The 14,910-nt window shown below is 33.0% G+C and overlaps 1 protein-coding gene across 2 annotated transcripts in view; it reads right to left on the bottom strand.

Moving 5' to 3' along the window:
• Nucleotides 1-2,745: 2,745 nt before the first annotated feature.
• The window catches only part of LOC100241153 (prolyl 4-hydroxylase 1), a 35,944-nt gene continuing 23,779 nt past the window's right edge, over nucleotides 2,746-14,910 (bottom strand). For both annotated transcript variants that reach the window (XM_002268373.5, XM_019220028.2), the window contains 6 exons: nucleotides 8,132-8,206; nucleotides 5,005-5,075; nucleotides 4,860-4,911; nucleotides 4,678-4,767; nucleotides 3,243-3,335; nucleotides 2,746-3,072 (listed from right to left, as the gene is read on the bottom strand). In XM_002268373.5, the coding sequence (XP_002268409.1) occupies nucleotides 2,965-3,072; nucleotides 3,243-3,335; nucleotides 4,678-4,767; nucleotides 4,860-4,911; nucleotides 5,005-5,075; nucleotides 8,132-8,206 (489 nt within the window). In that variant the 3' untranslated portion in view covers nucleotides 2,746-2,964. The remainder of the gene's footprint in view (nucleotides 3,073-3,242; nucleotides 3,336-4,677; nucleotides 4,768-4,859; nucleotides 4,912-5,004; nucleotides 5,076-8,131; nucleotides 8,207-14,910) is intronic.

Raw genomic sequence — 14,910 nt, 5'->3', positions numbered from 1 at the left:
ACGCAACCAACTTTCCAATTTGCCAATAAACCCCTTTAGGCGATTTATTAATACCTTTATATATATGATTGTATAACATAACAAATATTGTTGGAAGAAATTATGACTTCAAGGGTAAGATCAATATTGATATCATAAAAATCAAATAGTTTGATAAATACAATGAATTTTACACAAGGATAATCTTAGTGAATCCTCATGCTATTCTTAAAGAAAAATAAATTTTATCAAATTGAATAAATACAAAACAAATTAATATTAAATTTTAAACAACTTTTTTCACCTTTATAAGGGTATATTTGGCACATTTAAATTGAAATGAAAATGAGATTCAAATCAAAATGAATCACAAGGCCATTATAAAAGAGGAATCAAAATCCTAATGACTATGAGATTTGGTTTCCATATTAATGAATTTGTTATTTCCATTACCATTCTTAAAAACAATCCAAACATATTCAATTCTCATTCTTTATTCATATTCCAAAAATAATATAAAGATAATTCAAATATCGAAAAAGACACGTGTTCCATGTACTCATTTGAAAATATATATCAAATAAGAACTTATCTTTTCATATTTCAAATCACATGATGCAATACCAAAATATTTATCTTCAATGGGTACTGTCTTCAACTTCAAAACGAATGAAACTTTAATTATTTTTTGAAAATTTCTATTTTATCTTTGAAAGTTTTCCGACAAGAACCACTTTTCTCCTCAAATAATACCATTCCTAAAAGTCCCACTCTTGAAAATAAATTACCTCATAATGCCATCAACTATGTTAGGCTATGATTATTATTATTATTATTATTATTATTTTCACATTGGTGAATGAATTATTAATTTCTTTTTTAAGGAAAAAGGAATGACAATGATCTCTCCAAAATAAGGGAGGACTAGTAAAGTAGATTTGAGAAGCTTAATGTAATATTTAGTTAGTGGAAAATTCTAAAGAAAGAAGAAAATATTTAGGAAAATAATTTTATGATGATTTTCCTATAAAAAAATATTAAAGAAAATTAGATATAAATAAAATTTATAAGTTAAAATAATTAAAATAAGCTTGAAATAACAAATAAAAATAATTTATTGACTTTAAATTTAATTTTTATTTTTATTTATTTTTTCATTCCTTTCATTTTTCTTTTCTATTTTCTTTCTCTAACACTTTCCCTCAAAATTTTCAAGAACCAACCATAGCCTAAAAGATGTGGAAAATGAGGAAATATTTGGGGGGTCATATGGTATTTCTTAGTTTATTTATACATTAGTAGAGATGAAGTAAAATTATTTATCATTTGTAACATTAATAATATTAATTATTCCATAGGCATAGAAACCTCTGCATGTGCCACTTTCATTGCAACGTTTAACAAATTTGTTGTGACATTGACATTTTCCAATAATTCAAAGCTGCTAAATAATTGAGCCAATTGAACCAATTGAATGAGTCTTGACAAGTTCGATGGCTTCTCTATTTTAATACGTAAATTACAAGATTCTCCTCTATTTTAAGTTTTAACTTGAATCGTATTCAGGAAAATATATATATATATATATATATAAGTTGCTTTGAAAAAAAGAATATTTAAATTCTAAAGCTTACCTACTCTCACGTATCGAACATTCTCTAAAATCTTACATATATATATATATATAAAAGATATAAGAACCATACTTAGATGATAATTGGTAAAACTTATTACTTAATGATTTAAATTAAGTTAAATTATATTTAAGTTATTGACTTATATCTTATTATTTAATTTTTACTTTAAATATTAAAATTATTTGATAAAATTAACTTAAAAATTATTCTAAATCATCAAATTGACATCTTTTATTATCATTAATTATAATTAGGACAAATGAAATTGAATAACCGTTAAGATCATGAAATAGTAAAGGAAATAATTGAGGTAATTAGGATAAATATGCATAAAATGATAAAAAGATAAAATGAACTTATTACCTAAAGTTATTTATTTTACTTTAAGTTATATCATTAAATTATTTTAATAAATATACTTAATATGACTTAAATTAAATTATTAAGTTGGTTTAGGAAATACCCACTTACATTGAATAAATAATGACTTTAAAATTTGTTTTTTAAAAAAAATTTCTAATATGAAGAAAATTTTACTACCTCAAATGTCAAAATTTTTTAAAAGAATTTTTAAAGATATAAAGTAAATCTACGAAATATTTTACTTTTTATGTAGAATTTATTACTATTTTTTTATTTTAAAGTAAAAAATCAAAAAGTATATCCAACATTCTTAATAATTTAATTTTCTTTACTTAATTTCCTTTTCCTAAAATTTTTACATGACAGCTAAATAAAAAAACTTTATAAAATTTTCTTACCTTCCTCATTTGTTACCTAAATCTCTCCACTGCATAGTCAATTCAATGTTTAAGCAATAAAAAAAAGCATTTGTACAATAAAAAATCAGAGCTAAACCGTAGCTGAGCCTAAATAGTAGGTACAGCTATCACCCTGATCAGAAAAATGTAAATAATAAATCTCACTAAGGCCAAATCAATCTGTTAGGTTTCAATCTCAAATTAAACCTGGTTTCAGCTGTTTCTGGGCTCACCTAAGAGATTGAAAATGCTAAACCCAAGAAGACGGCCAAATGAATAAGGCTTCAGGGGGTTCATTTGGATGGAGAAGAGACCTCTCTTCCTGCTTGCTTTCAGGACTCTGAATGAGTATGGTTTTTAAGTCATGGTTGGGACATAAATCAAGTTCATTTTGGTCTGCCTATTTAAGATTTTATACCACTAAAAATTTGACTAAGAGTCTAAATTTATGTCATATCATACACAATTCCCATCCACTTGTTTTTTGAAGCAAGATTTCTGTAAGAATGAGGAAAAAGAAGGAAAAATGCTCACTGAAAGGGTGCGTCCTTTCGATGTATGCTGGAGATGTTGAAGGGATAGAGAAATTAGTGGGTTGATCTCTGCCTCATCCATTTTGTAGCTGACCACTTCTCCCCTGCCAGTACTTCGCATCCGCCATGGATGCTATTTGGGTCTGATTGTCCATCTAGTCCCTGAAAGAATCCAAACAAATCAAATTATCGTGTGGTTAGTGCACCATAACTACCTTCATTCCATCCAATTATTATATATTTGAGGTAGGAAAGGGCTGAGAGGTTTGTGATTAGATAGATGTGTATGCTAAAGAACATGGTATTATATGAAGTAGTATCAAGGAACAAACCATGCTCCAAAAAAGCACTGCATTTCCTTTAACTGGTGCCACAGACAACCCTCTAACAGACTTCCCACCACAGCGACAAAAACCAGAACCAGCCTGAGATCATTCATAAATTAAAATAACTAAATGTGATAAGAAGTTAAACAAATGAAACACAAACAATAAAATAAAAACTTTAGATTTGTAATTGAGGAGCTTCTGTAGATATAAAACTGAAACAAGGCAAAATCAACTCAGAATGTTCAAGAGTGAAGCCTATGAAACTATAACGGAACTGAAGCAGATGCAGCATTTATTATTGAAGCCTATGAAGTCTCAGTTAAATGTAAACAACCATGCCCTATAAGTGTTTATCATCCTCTCATCATTCGATCTATCTTCATAGGTGGTTTCCTATTTGGAAACTATTTTTGAAAGCAGTTTTTTGTTCTTTAGAACGGGTAACTGTTTTCCAACTTCAAAAATATGTTTGACGAATCTTCAACTAAAAACAGTTTTTTAAGAAATTGTTCTGAAAACAAAGTAATTTTTTAGAACAAATTTGAAGTATGTTCAAGTGTTTTCTTAGAGTGTTATGAGAAACAATTAGAACATAAAGAAGAACAAATTTAAAGTATGTTCAAGTGTTTTTTTAGAGTGTTATGAGAAACAATTGGAACATAAAGAACATGACAAAAGTTTTTGCATTGCACATGAGTGCATGGTACCTCGATTGAAAATAGCTTGAGAAAACTGTTTTTCATATTGAGTTGCAAACAAAATTTTGTTCTGAAAACAATTGAGAACTGTTCTCAAAAACTGATCTTGAGAATTGTTTAAAAAAATTTTCCAAACAGATTTGTAATTTCTCCTCCATGTTTTCTTGATCCCCCTTAGTTTGGTAGCTACTATACATTGCAATCCCATATAAATCTCCTGATCTAAATTTGAATTCTGGAGTTCCTTGCATACCCATCAAAAGACAGAAATGTAATTTGTACACATCAATAAGACATGAATGATAAAAGCTTCTTTGTTTATGGGCCAGGATATTGAGCAGTTAAGAAAAAATAAGTTCAATATATAAGCTAAACCATGCATATTAAGATTAATGAGTGTCAAAATGAGAAAAGATACCACAGGAAATGAATACTTCTATGAGTCTACAGGTAGCACTAATTGAAAGGAAGGAGAAGAATCTTTTAAGATGGCTGCACATGTGGAAAGAAGACGATAATGAACCATTAGGGTGGATTGGCTTGAATCAATTTGAAGATGCCACATCAAAAGAGGAATATACCAAAGAGTGCTTGATTCCAGACAGTGAGAAATGAATGGTATTTAACTTAAAGAAGGAATGCCCCTAGATAGAACCAAATTGCAGAAAATAGTTCAAGTTGTTGAAAGTTTTGATTTACAACATTAAAAGAACAATAAGTATCAAGTTCTAACTAATTACCATAGGGAAATATGTTTCTCCCCCCTCAACATTATCACTTAAATAAATGAGCATTGTTGCTACTCGTTGACCACCACGCTTCAAGTTAAACTGCAATTGAAAATCTTTGCACTCATTACTAGTTCACAAGGCTAAAAGATTGAAGGAAAGGTCACTAAAAAAGGCAGGGGTAAATAACTTACAGAATCAGAGAAGTAGTCATGGTGAGGCTTGTAGAACTGACTCTTTTTATACCTGTGCTTCTGCAGATGTTAGCCTTGTTACTGTAACATATTAGTCTCCCTGTTCATGAGCTGTATTTTACCAGTAAATAAGTTAGGTCCCCACCTCAATACTTGGATGAGCTCCCCATTTTCAACTGGAACTTGAGAATAGACGGATATTCGTTTTTCAATGGCCTGATTGCGAAAGAAAAGTAAAGAAACAATTTACTACAGCATTTTGCCAAGTATAATACTGACAAGAATGAAGGGCAACCTCATCAATACAATTTCAGAAACAAATCTGCAAGGCTAAGAACTCAACATGTGCATGACATGTGTTGTGTAAGCACAGAAATGAGACACAACATGAATTTACCAACATGGCAATATAAAAAATGTATTATACACATGACATAAAAGTTTGATTAATTTATGTAAAAGATTCTAATCTGACAATTGTCTAACCAGGAAGAAACTCAACAATATATATTAACAAATCATGGACAGACATACATATATATATGCCAGATGGTTTGCTGTCTAAAAGTACCATCATTGTCCACAGCAAAACAAAAGAGTTTTGTCTAAGGAATGCTTGAGCTTTGCAAGCCATGTTACATGAAAAATTATTTTATAATTCACCGTACACATGAGAAGTACCCAAGAGTGCTGGAGGAGCATCCTGTCCCATGGACAAAGCAAGATGATTCTTTGAAGACCATGCAGTGTCTACATAAAGGACCGCTACTGATACTTGACATTAATCTAGGATGCTATAGCTATAAAACACTCTTTATTTTTATTTTTTTAAATTACCCAAGAAACTATCAACCCTTTATTGATGATTTTTTTTTTTTTGATAAGTATCAACCCTTATTGATGATGGTCTGCACCTAGTATCTTAATGAATAGTTTACCCGTCATGTCTCAGGCACATGCATGTAATCTACTAACAATTTTAATGACAACTAAATAGTTCTCTGAGATGCCCCTAAAAGCTGAAATTATGCGCACGCATGGACATCTTAGTACTCATTCCTTAGCATTTTACTTCTATGATTGCACAGAAAAATACTTTTTAGAACTAGAAATAGTAACCTATAACTTCATGCATGGCAAGCAGTCAGCACACCATTTTTCTTTTACTTGTAACTTAAAATGGATGGTACAGGCTAGTCAATGGTTGAATGCACCCGTACAAACCTGAAGGAACAGACATAAACTGTTGGACAACCCACAGCTGTTCCAAAAGCCTTCCATAGGTGGCACAACAAAGACCTGAACAAGGATACTAAGCACTTAGGTGAGCCCTAAGGATTCAATAGAGATCTGGGTATTTTAGCCCTTGGGTGGGTCCCACAGTGCAGCCAAATCTACCAATCAAAGAAACAAGTGGACTTTCAGAAGAGTATCAAATCAGAAGGCAGGGTTGGAGAATTCCCAACAGATGCTATATGTACAACGAAGAAGAAGAAACGTGTGATCACATGTTTCTTCATTGCATAAAAGCACGAGTTTTGTTGCAGTAGATTTTTTGCTATATTTGGTGTACAGTGGGTAATACACTCTTTAGTTAGGCGGTTTCTCCTAAGTTGGTGCGGTTCTTTTGTTTGAAAAAAAAGAAAAAAGGCTTGGAAAGTTGCTCCATTATGCGTGTTCTGAACCTTAAGGAGAAAGCGAAATAGGAGTGCTTTTAATAACTGTGAAAATTTGGATCAAACAATTCAGAGTTCTTTCTTGAATCTTTTTGGGAGTGGGTAGGATTGTATATTGGGGACAAATCGTTATCGTTGTTAGAGTTTGTGGACTGGATAGGCTCTTTGTAGTGCGCGATTGCTGGTTTTTGTATTCCCACTCTTCTTTTAGGCTTTTTGGTTGCTTTGTATATGTGTATACTTCCTTTTTTTTTTAATATACTTACACTTACTAAAAAAAATCAAATCAGCCAGTCAAAAAAAATGCTGAGCTCTAGAGTGAATTCTTATGTGTTCAAATGTGTATCACTCCCCCAAGCAAAATGTCTGAATATCTCTATAACTACAGTACACAGCTGTCCCTTCCTCTCCATCTCCCTATCTACTCCTCCCCACACCCATACCTTCTCTATTCCCCATCTCCCCTGCCCCTCACCATCCCCCAACTCCCTCTCCCTCTCTCTCTCGTAGCCACCCGTCCAAATATCTCTTTGACTTTACTAAATGCCTCTCTTTCTCTCACATACACACAGTACCTTCTTAAGTCATGTACTCTCTCAATCATAATAGGAAAAAACCTTATCTCAAAATTTTGAAGTCGGTCCTATTCAAATTTATATAACTCTCTTTTGCATGTGCACTCACACACACACACACACACCCTAGTAAGCATCACAAGGTAAAACACAGTTTGTTCCTTCATTTTTAATAGGAAAAAAGTGAATATATATAAATAGGGCCTAAGAAATTGGCACACCAAAGTATACACAAGGGATACATTTAGCATCAAACAGGCAAGCAAGAAGAAGAGAGAACAAACAAGAAAGCAACCTCCCTCTCCTTACTTGGGGCTAAGCCAATCAACAAAACCTATATAGTCAGAAAAAGATCATCTATATACACGCAATTCTTTCCTTCTGGATAAATTATTTTATTTTCTGGTATTTTATATGGTCCATAGGAAGGCAGATGGGTGGTTGGGGTTTGGGAGGTGTACCTCCTTAAACCATGCATTCTTGACCATATTAGGAATTGTCATTAACCTAACTGAAGTTGGCCATATTTTAAAGAATTAGATGATTTACTGTGTCTCCAAATCCTACTAACTGGGACAAGAAATCTAGCACCTACCAGTAACATTTCAAATTGCATTCACATAAACCACTTAGCAGGTAACTATGCAATGAATGACATTTCCAAACCTGCATATTACAGAAGGAAACATTTCCCGTAAAATGCAAAACAAGAACCTACAAATGCCACTCAGATAATAAAAAAGAAAAAAAGGAAACAGGAAATATGAAAACAATGATGATAACACCTAAATTATCAAATAAAAGTTCTGCATCAAGAGGGCCACATCAGCCATTAGTAATGCAGGTATGGTACCTCAAAGGAAACTCAAAGCATGTCCTGTTTTGTGGAGAAGTTCAGATTATAAGCTTAATTCAACCACAGTGTTTTACATTATGCAAGTCTTTTTCTGTATATGAGTGAGGATTTATACTCTGGTTATATGAAGCTGAAGAAAAGTAAACTTGACTTCAGACCACTCACCCGTACAATTGGATATGTGCTGTCATCAGGACTCAAGAACATGCCAGAGCTTGTCCTAACATCACTCTGAATTCCCTGAAAATAGACACAAAAAGAAAAGATCAATCAACCACATAGTAGACACCACAAGAAACCCCAACCCCAACCCCCACCCGTACAATCCCAACCAATGAGGAAAGAGAGAAACTAGGAGGGAAAAAAAGCTAACCAAGAAAGTTTTTTTCATATGCAGAATTTTGAATTAATCTATAACCACTACATGCCTTTCCATTTTAACAATTGCAAACATATAACTTCAGAAAATTTCCAATGGTACAAAGCAAGCATTTTAGCTCTTACCATATGCCTTTTCCTTTCACCAAATAAGACAGTTTCCAGTGGAACAACTAGGAAAATTTTCCATGGTTATTCTGTAATGGCACGTTTACTAAACATTTTAGAAAAGGGAATGGGAGGAAAGGTAATCAAAATGGGAAGGAGAGGTCATGGATGGAATCTGAATCAAAATCAGGAATTTAATTTATGTATTTACTAAACTATCAAGAAAGTGCATGAGAATGAAAAAGATTTGACTTTGAGGCATTTATTAATTATAAGAAGGGAAATTATATTTGCATCCACCAAATTGATCTTTGCATCCACCCTATTTATACATCCACTTAAAAATAATAATATTATTAATACATCCACCTACAATTTTAAAAATACCTTAAACACCTTTCTCATTCTTCTCTCCCACACCCATCTTCTTCTTCCTTTTTATCTCAACTTATTTCTTCTCAACCACAAATCTAAGAGAAAATTTGCATAGCCAATTCTAATTTTTTTTTTATACATTTTCGTTTGAATCCATATAACATACCACATGAATGCCTTTCAAGACCTATTTTTTATATAATTTTTGAGAAAAAAAACTTGTTTTAAGAATAGTTGAAAAATAATTAAGAAGAATTTAAAATGATTTAGAAGTGAGAAATTATGAAAAAAATGCAATATAATTGGACAACAAAATTCTTGTGGTGTTTGGACCTAAAAGGTTAAACACCAGGGAAATGTTCAGACCTAGAAGTTCAAACAATGAGGAAATGTCTAAAGTTCGAAGGCTGAACACAACATAAATGTCTGGAATGTCAACATATAAGGCTGGACATAGTTCAATTGTTTGGTAGATAGGTGTTTAGAGGTATAGTTCTAGACACCTATAAGAGTGTCTGAATGTGAATGTAAAGTTCCGGACATACTTTGTAGTTTTGGACGCCTATAATAGTGTCCCAATGTAAAGTTCCGAACATTTGAAGTACATCCGAAAGTATAATGTTGGGCATTTATGAAACATTCGACCCTTCAACACTAAACACAATTTGAGACGCCTTCTTCAAACTCCAAAATGTGAAAAGAAATACAAAAAATATTATAAACGGCATATCTCTACACTTGTAATATCATTGAAGAGAATTATTTGTTTATCCATTGGTGAGAAACATAACTTGCTTGATAAATTTTGTTAAGGTTATGTAGACTATAGAAGAGGAGAAATGAAAGAAGAAGAAGAGTATAGTTTAAGGATTTCATTAACAAGCATATTAAAGGGTGGATGCAAATATAATTTCCCTTATAAGAAATGGAAATGAAATGTATAATTTACCACAATGACCTTTTACAAAATCTATATTAATATTTTTTTAAATAATTACTACATTTAAGAAATCAATATTATTATATAATTTTAAATATTTAAATATTTTATATAATATATAATATTTTTAATAACTCTAGAAAGATATATTTTATATATTTAAATAAATAAAATCTTAAATAATTTCAGTATATTTAAATATTTATATAATAGAAAATAGACAAATATTAAAATATTTATTTAAATATTTTAATAAATATGCATTATTACGATATTTAAATATTTGATAAATTATTATTAATGATAAGGACATTTTTGTCCAACTCGAAGTGATTATAGGAAACAAAATTAGATTCCCATGATGGGGGAGTAGAAACCCATTCCTCCAATTTGAGAAATGGGTTTCCTCCCAATGAAGTGGGTCCCAAGTTCTATTTTGTTTCCAAGTGAAGTAAGGGAATCACTCCCTTTCCTTTGATTCTTTTGGATTCAAGTAAATATGCACTTAGGTAAGAGACTAAGTAATATGTAAATGGAGCAACATGAGACAATATAATCAACAGGTGATAAAATCTAAAGGAAGCATCTGGCAGATATTGGATATCAAATCAATCTGTTTGGAAAGAACATACAACAAAGTTAAAGTTAGGTTCACATGGAAATTACCATACATCAGAATCCTATTATAGCTGAAGACTTCAGAGGTCATATTGAAGAACCTCATTGAAGCAACACTTTAAACATTAATTATGATGGCTTACAAAGTGAAGAATGTCATTCCGAAAACTCAAGTGAAAAATGTGGAAATTACATAAAACCAAGGGAACATTTAGAAAGTATTTGCAAAAATTCTTAAAAACAATAGCATTGATCTTACAAACAAAAGACAAAGGTCTTTACAAACCAGAAATTTTTTTAGGACAGGAGCAAATCGATTGTTGATCTGTGGGAGAATGTATGTTAGCTTAAAATTTTTAACAATGTATGTCACCAAGGAGTTTTATCAATTCATTGTTAGTATTATTTTGTTGAATTGGAGATCTGCTCGCCTAAAGGGGTCTAATGGGCCGTGTCGGGCTGGCACAACCCAATGTTTAGTGGGCCTTATGGGCCCACTTAAAAATCATGTCATGCCAAGCCGGTCCATGCAAACCAAATAGGTGGTCCAGCATGGCCCATAAGCTTGCAGGCCAATTGTGCCGACGGACTGTGCCGATAGCCCACAACCCATGGGCCACTCACTTTGTTAAAATTTTTAATTTAATTTTTCAAGTCATTTTGTCTGAATTTTTTTCATTATTAGATAAAATTTCTTTTTCGTTACTTTAAAGATCTCTTATAATTATACCTATTTATTTTTTTATATTTATCAAGTTTATAACCTTACCCCTTGAGTGTTATTCAACTTAGTTAGCTCTCGATTTGTACACATTAGTGTTGAGTTATTAATGCTGATGTTGTTATACTTATATGGGCCTTTTGTCTTTTTTGTAAAGTCTTCCTTGTTTTGTGGAGGTTTACTTAATTTCTTTTGATCAGGTTTATACATCATGGGGAGGACTTCATATCATTTTCATGTTTTTATTATCAATGAATACATTTGTTTGTTTCTAATCAAAATTTGTAGAAATGTTAATTTTTTGTTTTTAAAAATAGGGAAAAAAAATCATATCTAAATTTGTTTTTTTTTTTTGTGTCAAAATAACAATAAATTTAAAATATTGGAATGTAAAAGAAAATGAAATATATATATATATATATATAAACAATTTTTTATTCAATATTTCAACAAATAAAATGAAAAAAATATAGAAAAAAAAATTGAGAATTGCATCGCTATAATTTGGGTACATCCCAACTAGTTTATCCTTTAAATTAGTCGTTATATAGTTGTTGGGATGGATAATACAGACATTTGACATGAAAAATAAAAAATAGCTATTGATTCACTTTTTTACCCCTTAAGCAAGTTGTTATATAGTGGTTGAGAGGTGTATTATAGATATTTAACATGTAAAAAAAAGGAAAAAATAAAAAGTAATATTTGAACGGGCCAAGTGGGTTGGCACGATGGCAAGACGAGTCACCTCTTTAGGCCCAAAATGGTTGAAAGGAGCAAGTCGTGCCGGAACAGATCGCTACAGTAATTGGGTTATGCCAACTCAGCTCGGCCTTTTAGCATGTCGGGACACAGCCAAAATGAGTGGCCCGACCCATTGGACACCTCTATGCTCACCTCATCTATAGACAATAGGTAGTTGTGGGCTGAGTGGATGACTACGTCTATAGGTTCACTGAAGCTTAATTTTGGTGATTGCTCCTTAGTTACTTCAAAATAGATGGGGGATGGTGGTCTAGTTCAAGATCATAGTGGTGACACCATCCAAGCTTTCTCCAATGCAGCAGGATTTCAGTTAGCCATTGAGCATAGAGCCTTTTTCATTTCTAGGACAACTAAAATTTCCAAGGGATTTAAGAGTTCCAGCCTCACAGATGAGGGAAATTTGGTTACAATTATTTTTTGGGTGGAAAATAGGTGGGCAGGACATTAAAGATATGACCCAGGATGTGGAGAATTTTGGACCCTGCAAGACTTTTTTAGGCTGTCAAATTTCTTGGAAGCCTATACTGACAAATAAGGAAGTCATTAGACTGACCAAAACAGAAGCCATTTCTATTTTTAACTTTGCTTGGGGGATTTCATGCCCCTACTAGTCACAGATCCATTCCATTCTCTGTTTGAGGATTGAGGTGCTTGGGGTAGTTAGTTCTAGGCGCATTGTTTTCCTACATTCATGTACGTCCTTTTTTTTCCTTAATTTAAAGTTTGTTTCTAAAAAAGAAAGGGGGAAAACAATGGACCAATATGAGCCTAAGGTTGGACAACAAAATAGGAAGTCACTGTTGTTCTTTGCTGGACAATTTTGTCGGATACATATCTCACCAATATGCAAGTTGAACAGATGTCTCATAACCAAACCACTATCATGTCATACTTGAATTCCTTTTTTTTCCCCTCGATAGGCAAACAAGAATATATAAATGATGCCAATCAAAGAGTTGGTGGGGGGCACCCTAAGTCCACAAGAGGTATACAAAGGATGCCAAAACAACAAATAGAACCACCTTAAACAGGCACATAAGACACTCTCTCAATAATTAACACTCAACCAATCAATAGAATCTAACAAGGAAACAAGACCATCTTGAATATGTTGGAGTCCATTGAAGAAGGGTGCAAATAAGAGAGTCCATTAGCACTTGATCTAAACGTTGAATTCCATCAAAGTATCCTCCAAATATTTTTTCTATTTTTGCTAACAAAACTCCCATGCAATCCCTTTGGCAAAATCTTTCACAAAAAAAGTGAGGACCCAAGAAAAGCTAAAGAGAGAAAACAACAAATGCTAAAAACCTCTTGCCTTTCCACAATGGATTAGTATGTGATTATGGAAAGGCAAGGGGTCTTTGGCATTTGTTGTTTTCTAAGGTTAGGAACCTTTCCCAAATGGCCTCTTAAGAAAAAAAAACAACTTTTAAAGGCACTAAGAGTCCCACACTACCTTTAAGGGAAAAGCCACTCCTCCATCTGATTCTAAGGAAGAATAGAAAGATTTCATGAAGAAGCTCCGACTCTTGCTAGCCTTCCAAATCAGCTTATCTTCATCCTCAATGCACTTCCCAAGCACTTTAAGTCTCCTAAGTAACTCCTCAATGCTATGTAACTCCCAGTCTTGAAATTATCTTGTGAAACCTGGGTTCCACACAACCTGCCATTTACGACCTTCCAAGTATTCACCACCAAAGCCTATTTATTAGAAGCAAAAAAGAAAAGAGAGGGAAAAATACCTTTAAAGGAGCATCCCGCCACCAAACATCATGCCAAAATCTTGTTCTAGCCTTAAAGGCTTCCCAAGCTCCTCTTATTGTGTTCCACAAGCCAACACCATGCCCCTCCCTCCTTACAAGAGAGCACCATCCTCCAAGTTCTTCCCCAAACTTTCCCATTATAACCCATCTCTAAAGGAACTCCCACCCTGAAGTAAATCTCTAATAACATTTTCCGAACAAAACTTTATTAAGAGAGGACAAGACCCTAATATTTAGCCCTCCAAATTTCCTATCTTTGCAAATGGAAGAGCAATTGATTGAGTGAGGTTTTTTCTCAAGAGCTGCTCCACAAGAAATCCTGTTGAATTTTTTCCAATCTTAAAGCCACCACTTTAGGAATGAGAAGAATAGAGATAAAATAGATAGACAAACTGCAAGAGAGTATTTTTAACCAAAGTGAGTCTAACACCCTTTGAGAGATATTGTCTTTTCCAAAAGGCTGAAGCTTCCCCACTTTGCAACCCATCAAAGAGGCAAACTCCTCAACATTAGGGACCTTCCCCATAGGAATCAATTTGCTTTTATCCAAATTAATTTTCAACCTTGAAGAAACTCCAAACCAAAACAACTTAAGTGAGTCAATTGATCTAAGCAAGGCTCACAAAAGAGCAGGGCATCATCTGCAAATAGGAGGTGAGAAATCTCCACTCCCTGTCCTCTTTTACCACCTTCCTTGAAGCTTGAAATGAAGTGACCTTCCTCTGCCCTTCTCTAGAGAATACTGAGGGCCTCCATCACTACCACAAATTGATAAGGGGATAAAGGATTCCCCTACCTCAATCCCTTTGACCTTTGAAAGAAACCAATAAGTGATCCATTAGCTAAGACCGAAAACCTAGCTCTTGAAATGCAGAGTTGGATCCAACCAACCCACCTCTCCCTAAAACCCATTTTCTGCAACACTGGCAAAAGAAAGTTCAAGTTTACATGGTCTCAAGCTTTCTCAATGTCCAACTAACAAGCCCCCCACCCCACCCCACTTTTTTCAGCTCCTTAATCTTGAATTTATATCCTCATTTGCAATTAGGGTTGTGTCCACTATTTGCCTCCCTTGCATAAAAGCATTTTGAGATACAATTCTTAAATGGCCATCTAATATAGTTCAACTATAAAGATCAAAACATTATAGACCTCAAAATACCAAAAGAAGTAATTTTCTTATGCCCGCTTTTTGGAAACATCAAAGTACAATGTGTTTCCACAACCACACAATACAAAAACCTGACACATGTTTGAGTTATAACGTAACTGA

Source organism: Vitis vinifera, chromosome 5 (genome assembly GCF_030704535.1).
Source record: "Vitis vinifera cultivar Pinot Noir 40024 chromosome 5, ASM3070453v1".
Lineage (NCBI taxonomy): Eukaryota > Viridiplantae > Streptophyta > Magnoliopsida > Vitales > Vitaceae > Vitis > Vitis vinifera.
The sequence above is the reverse complement of the archived record's forward strand: the minus strand, read 5'-3'. Positions and strand labels throughout refer to the sequence as shown.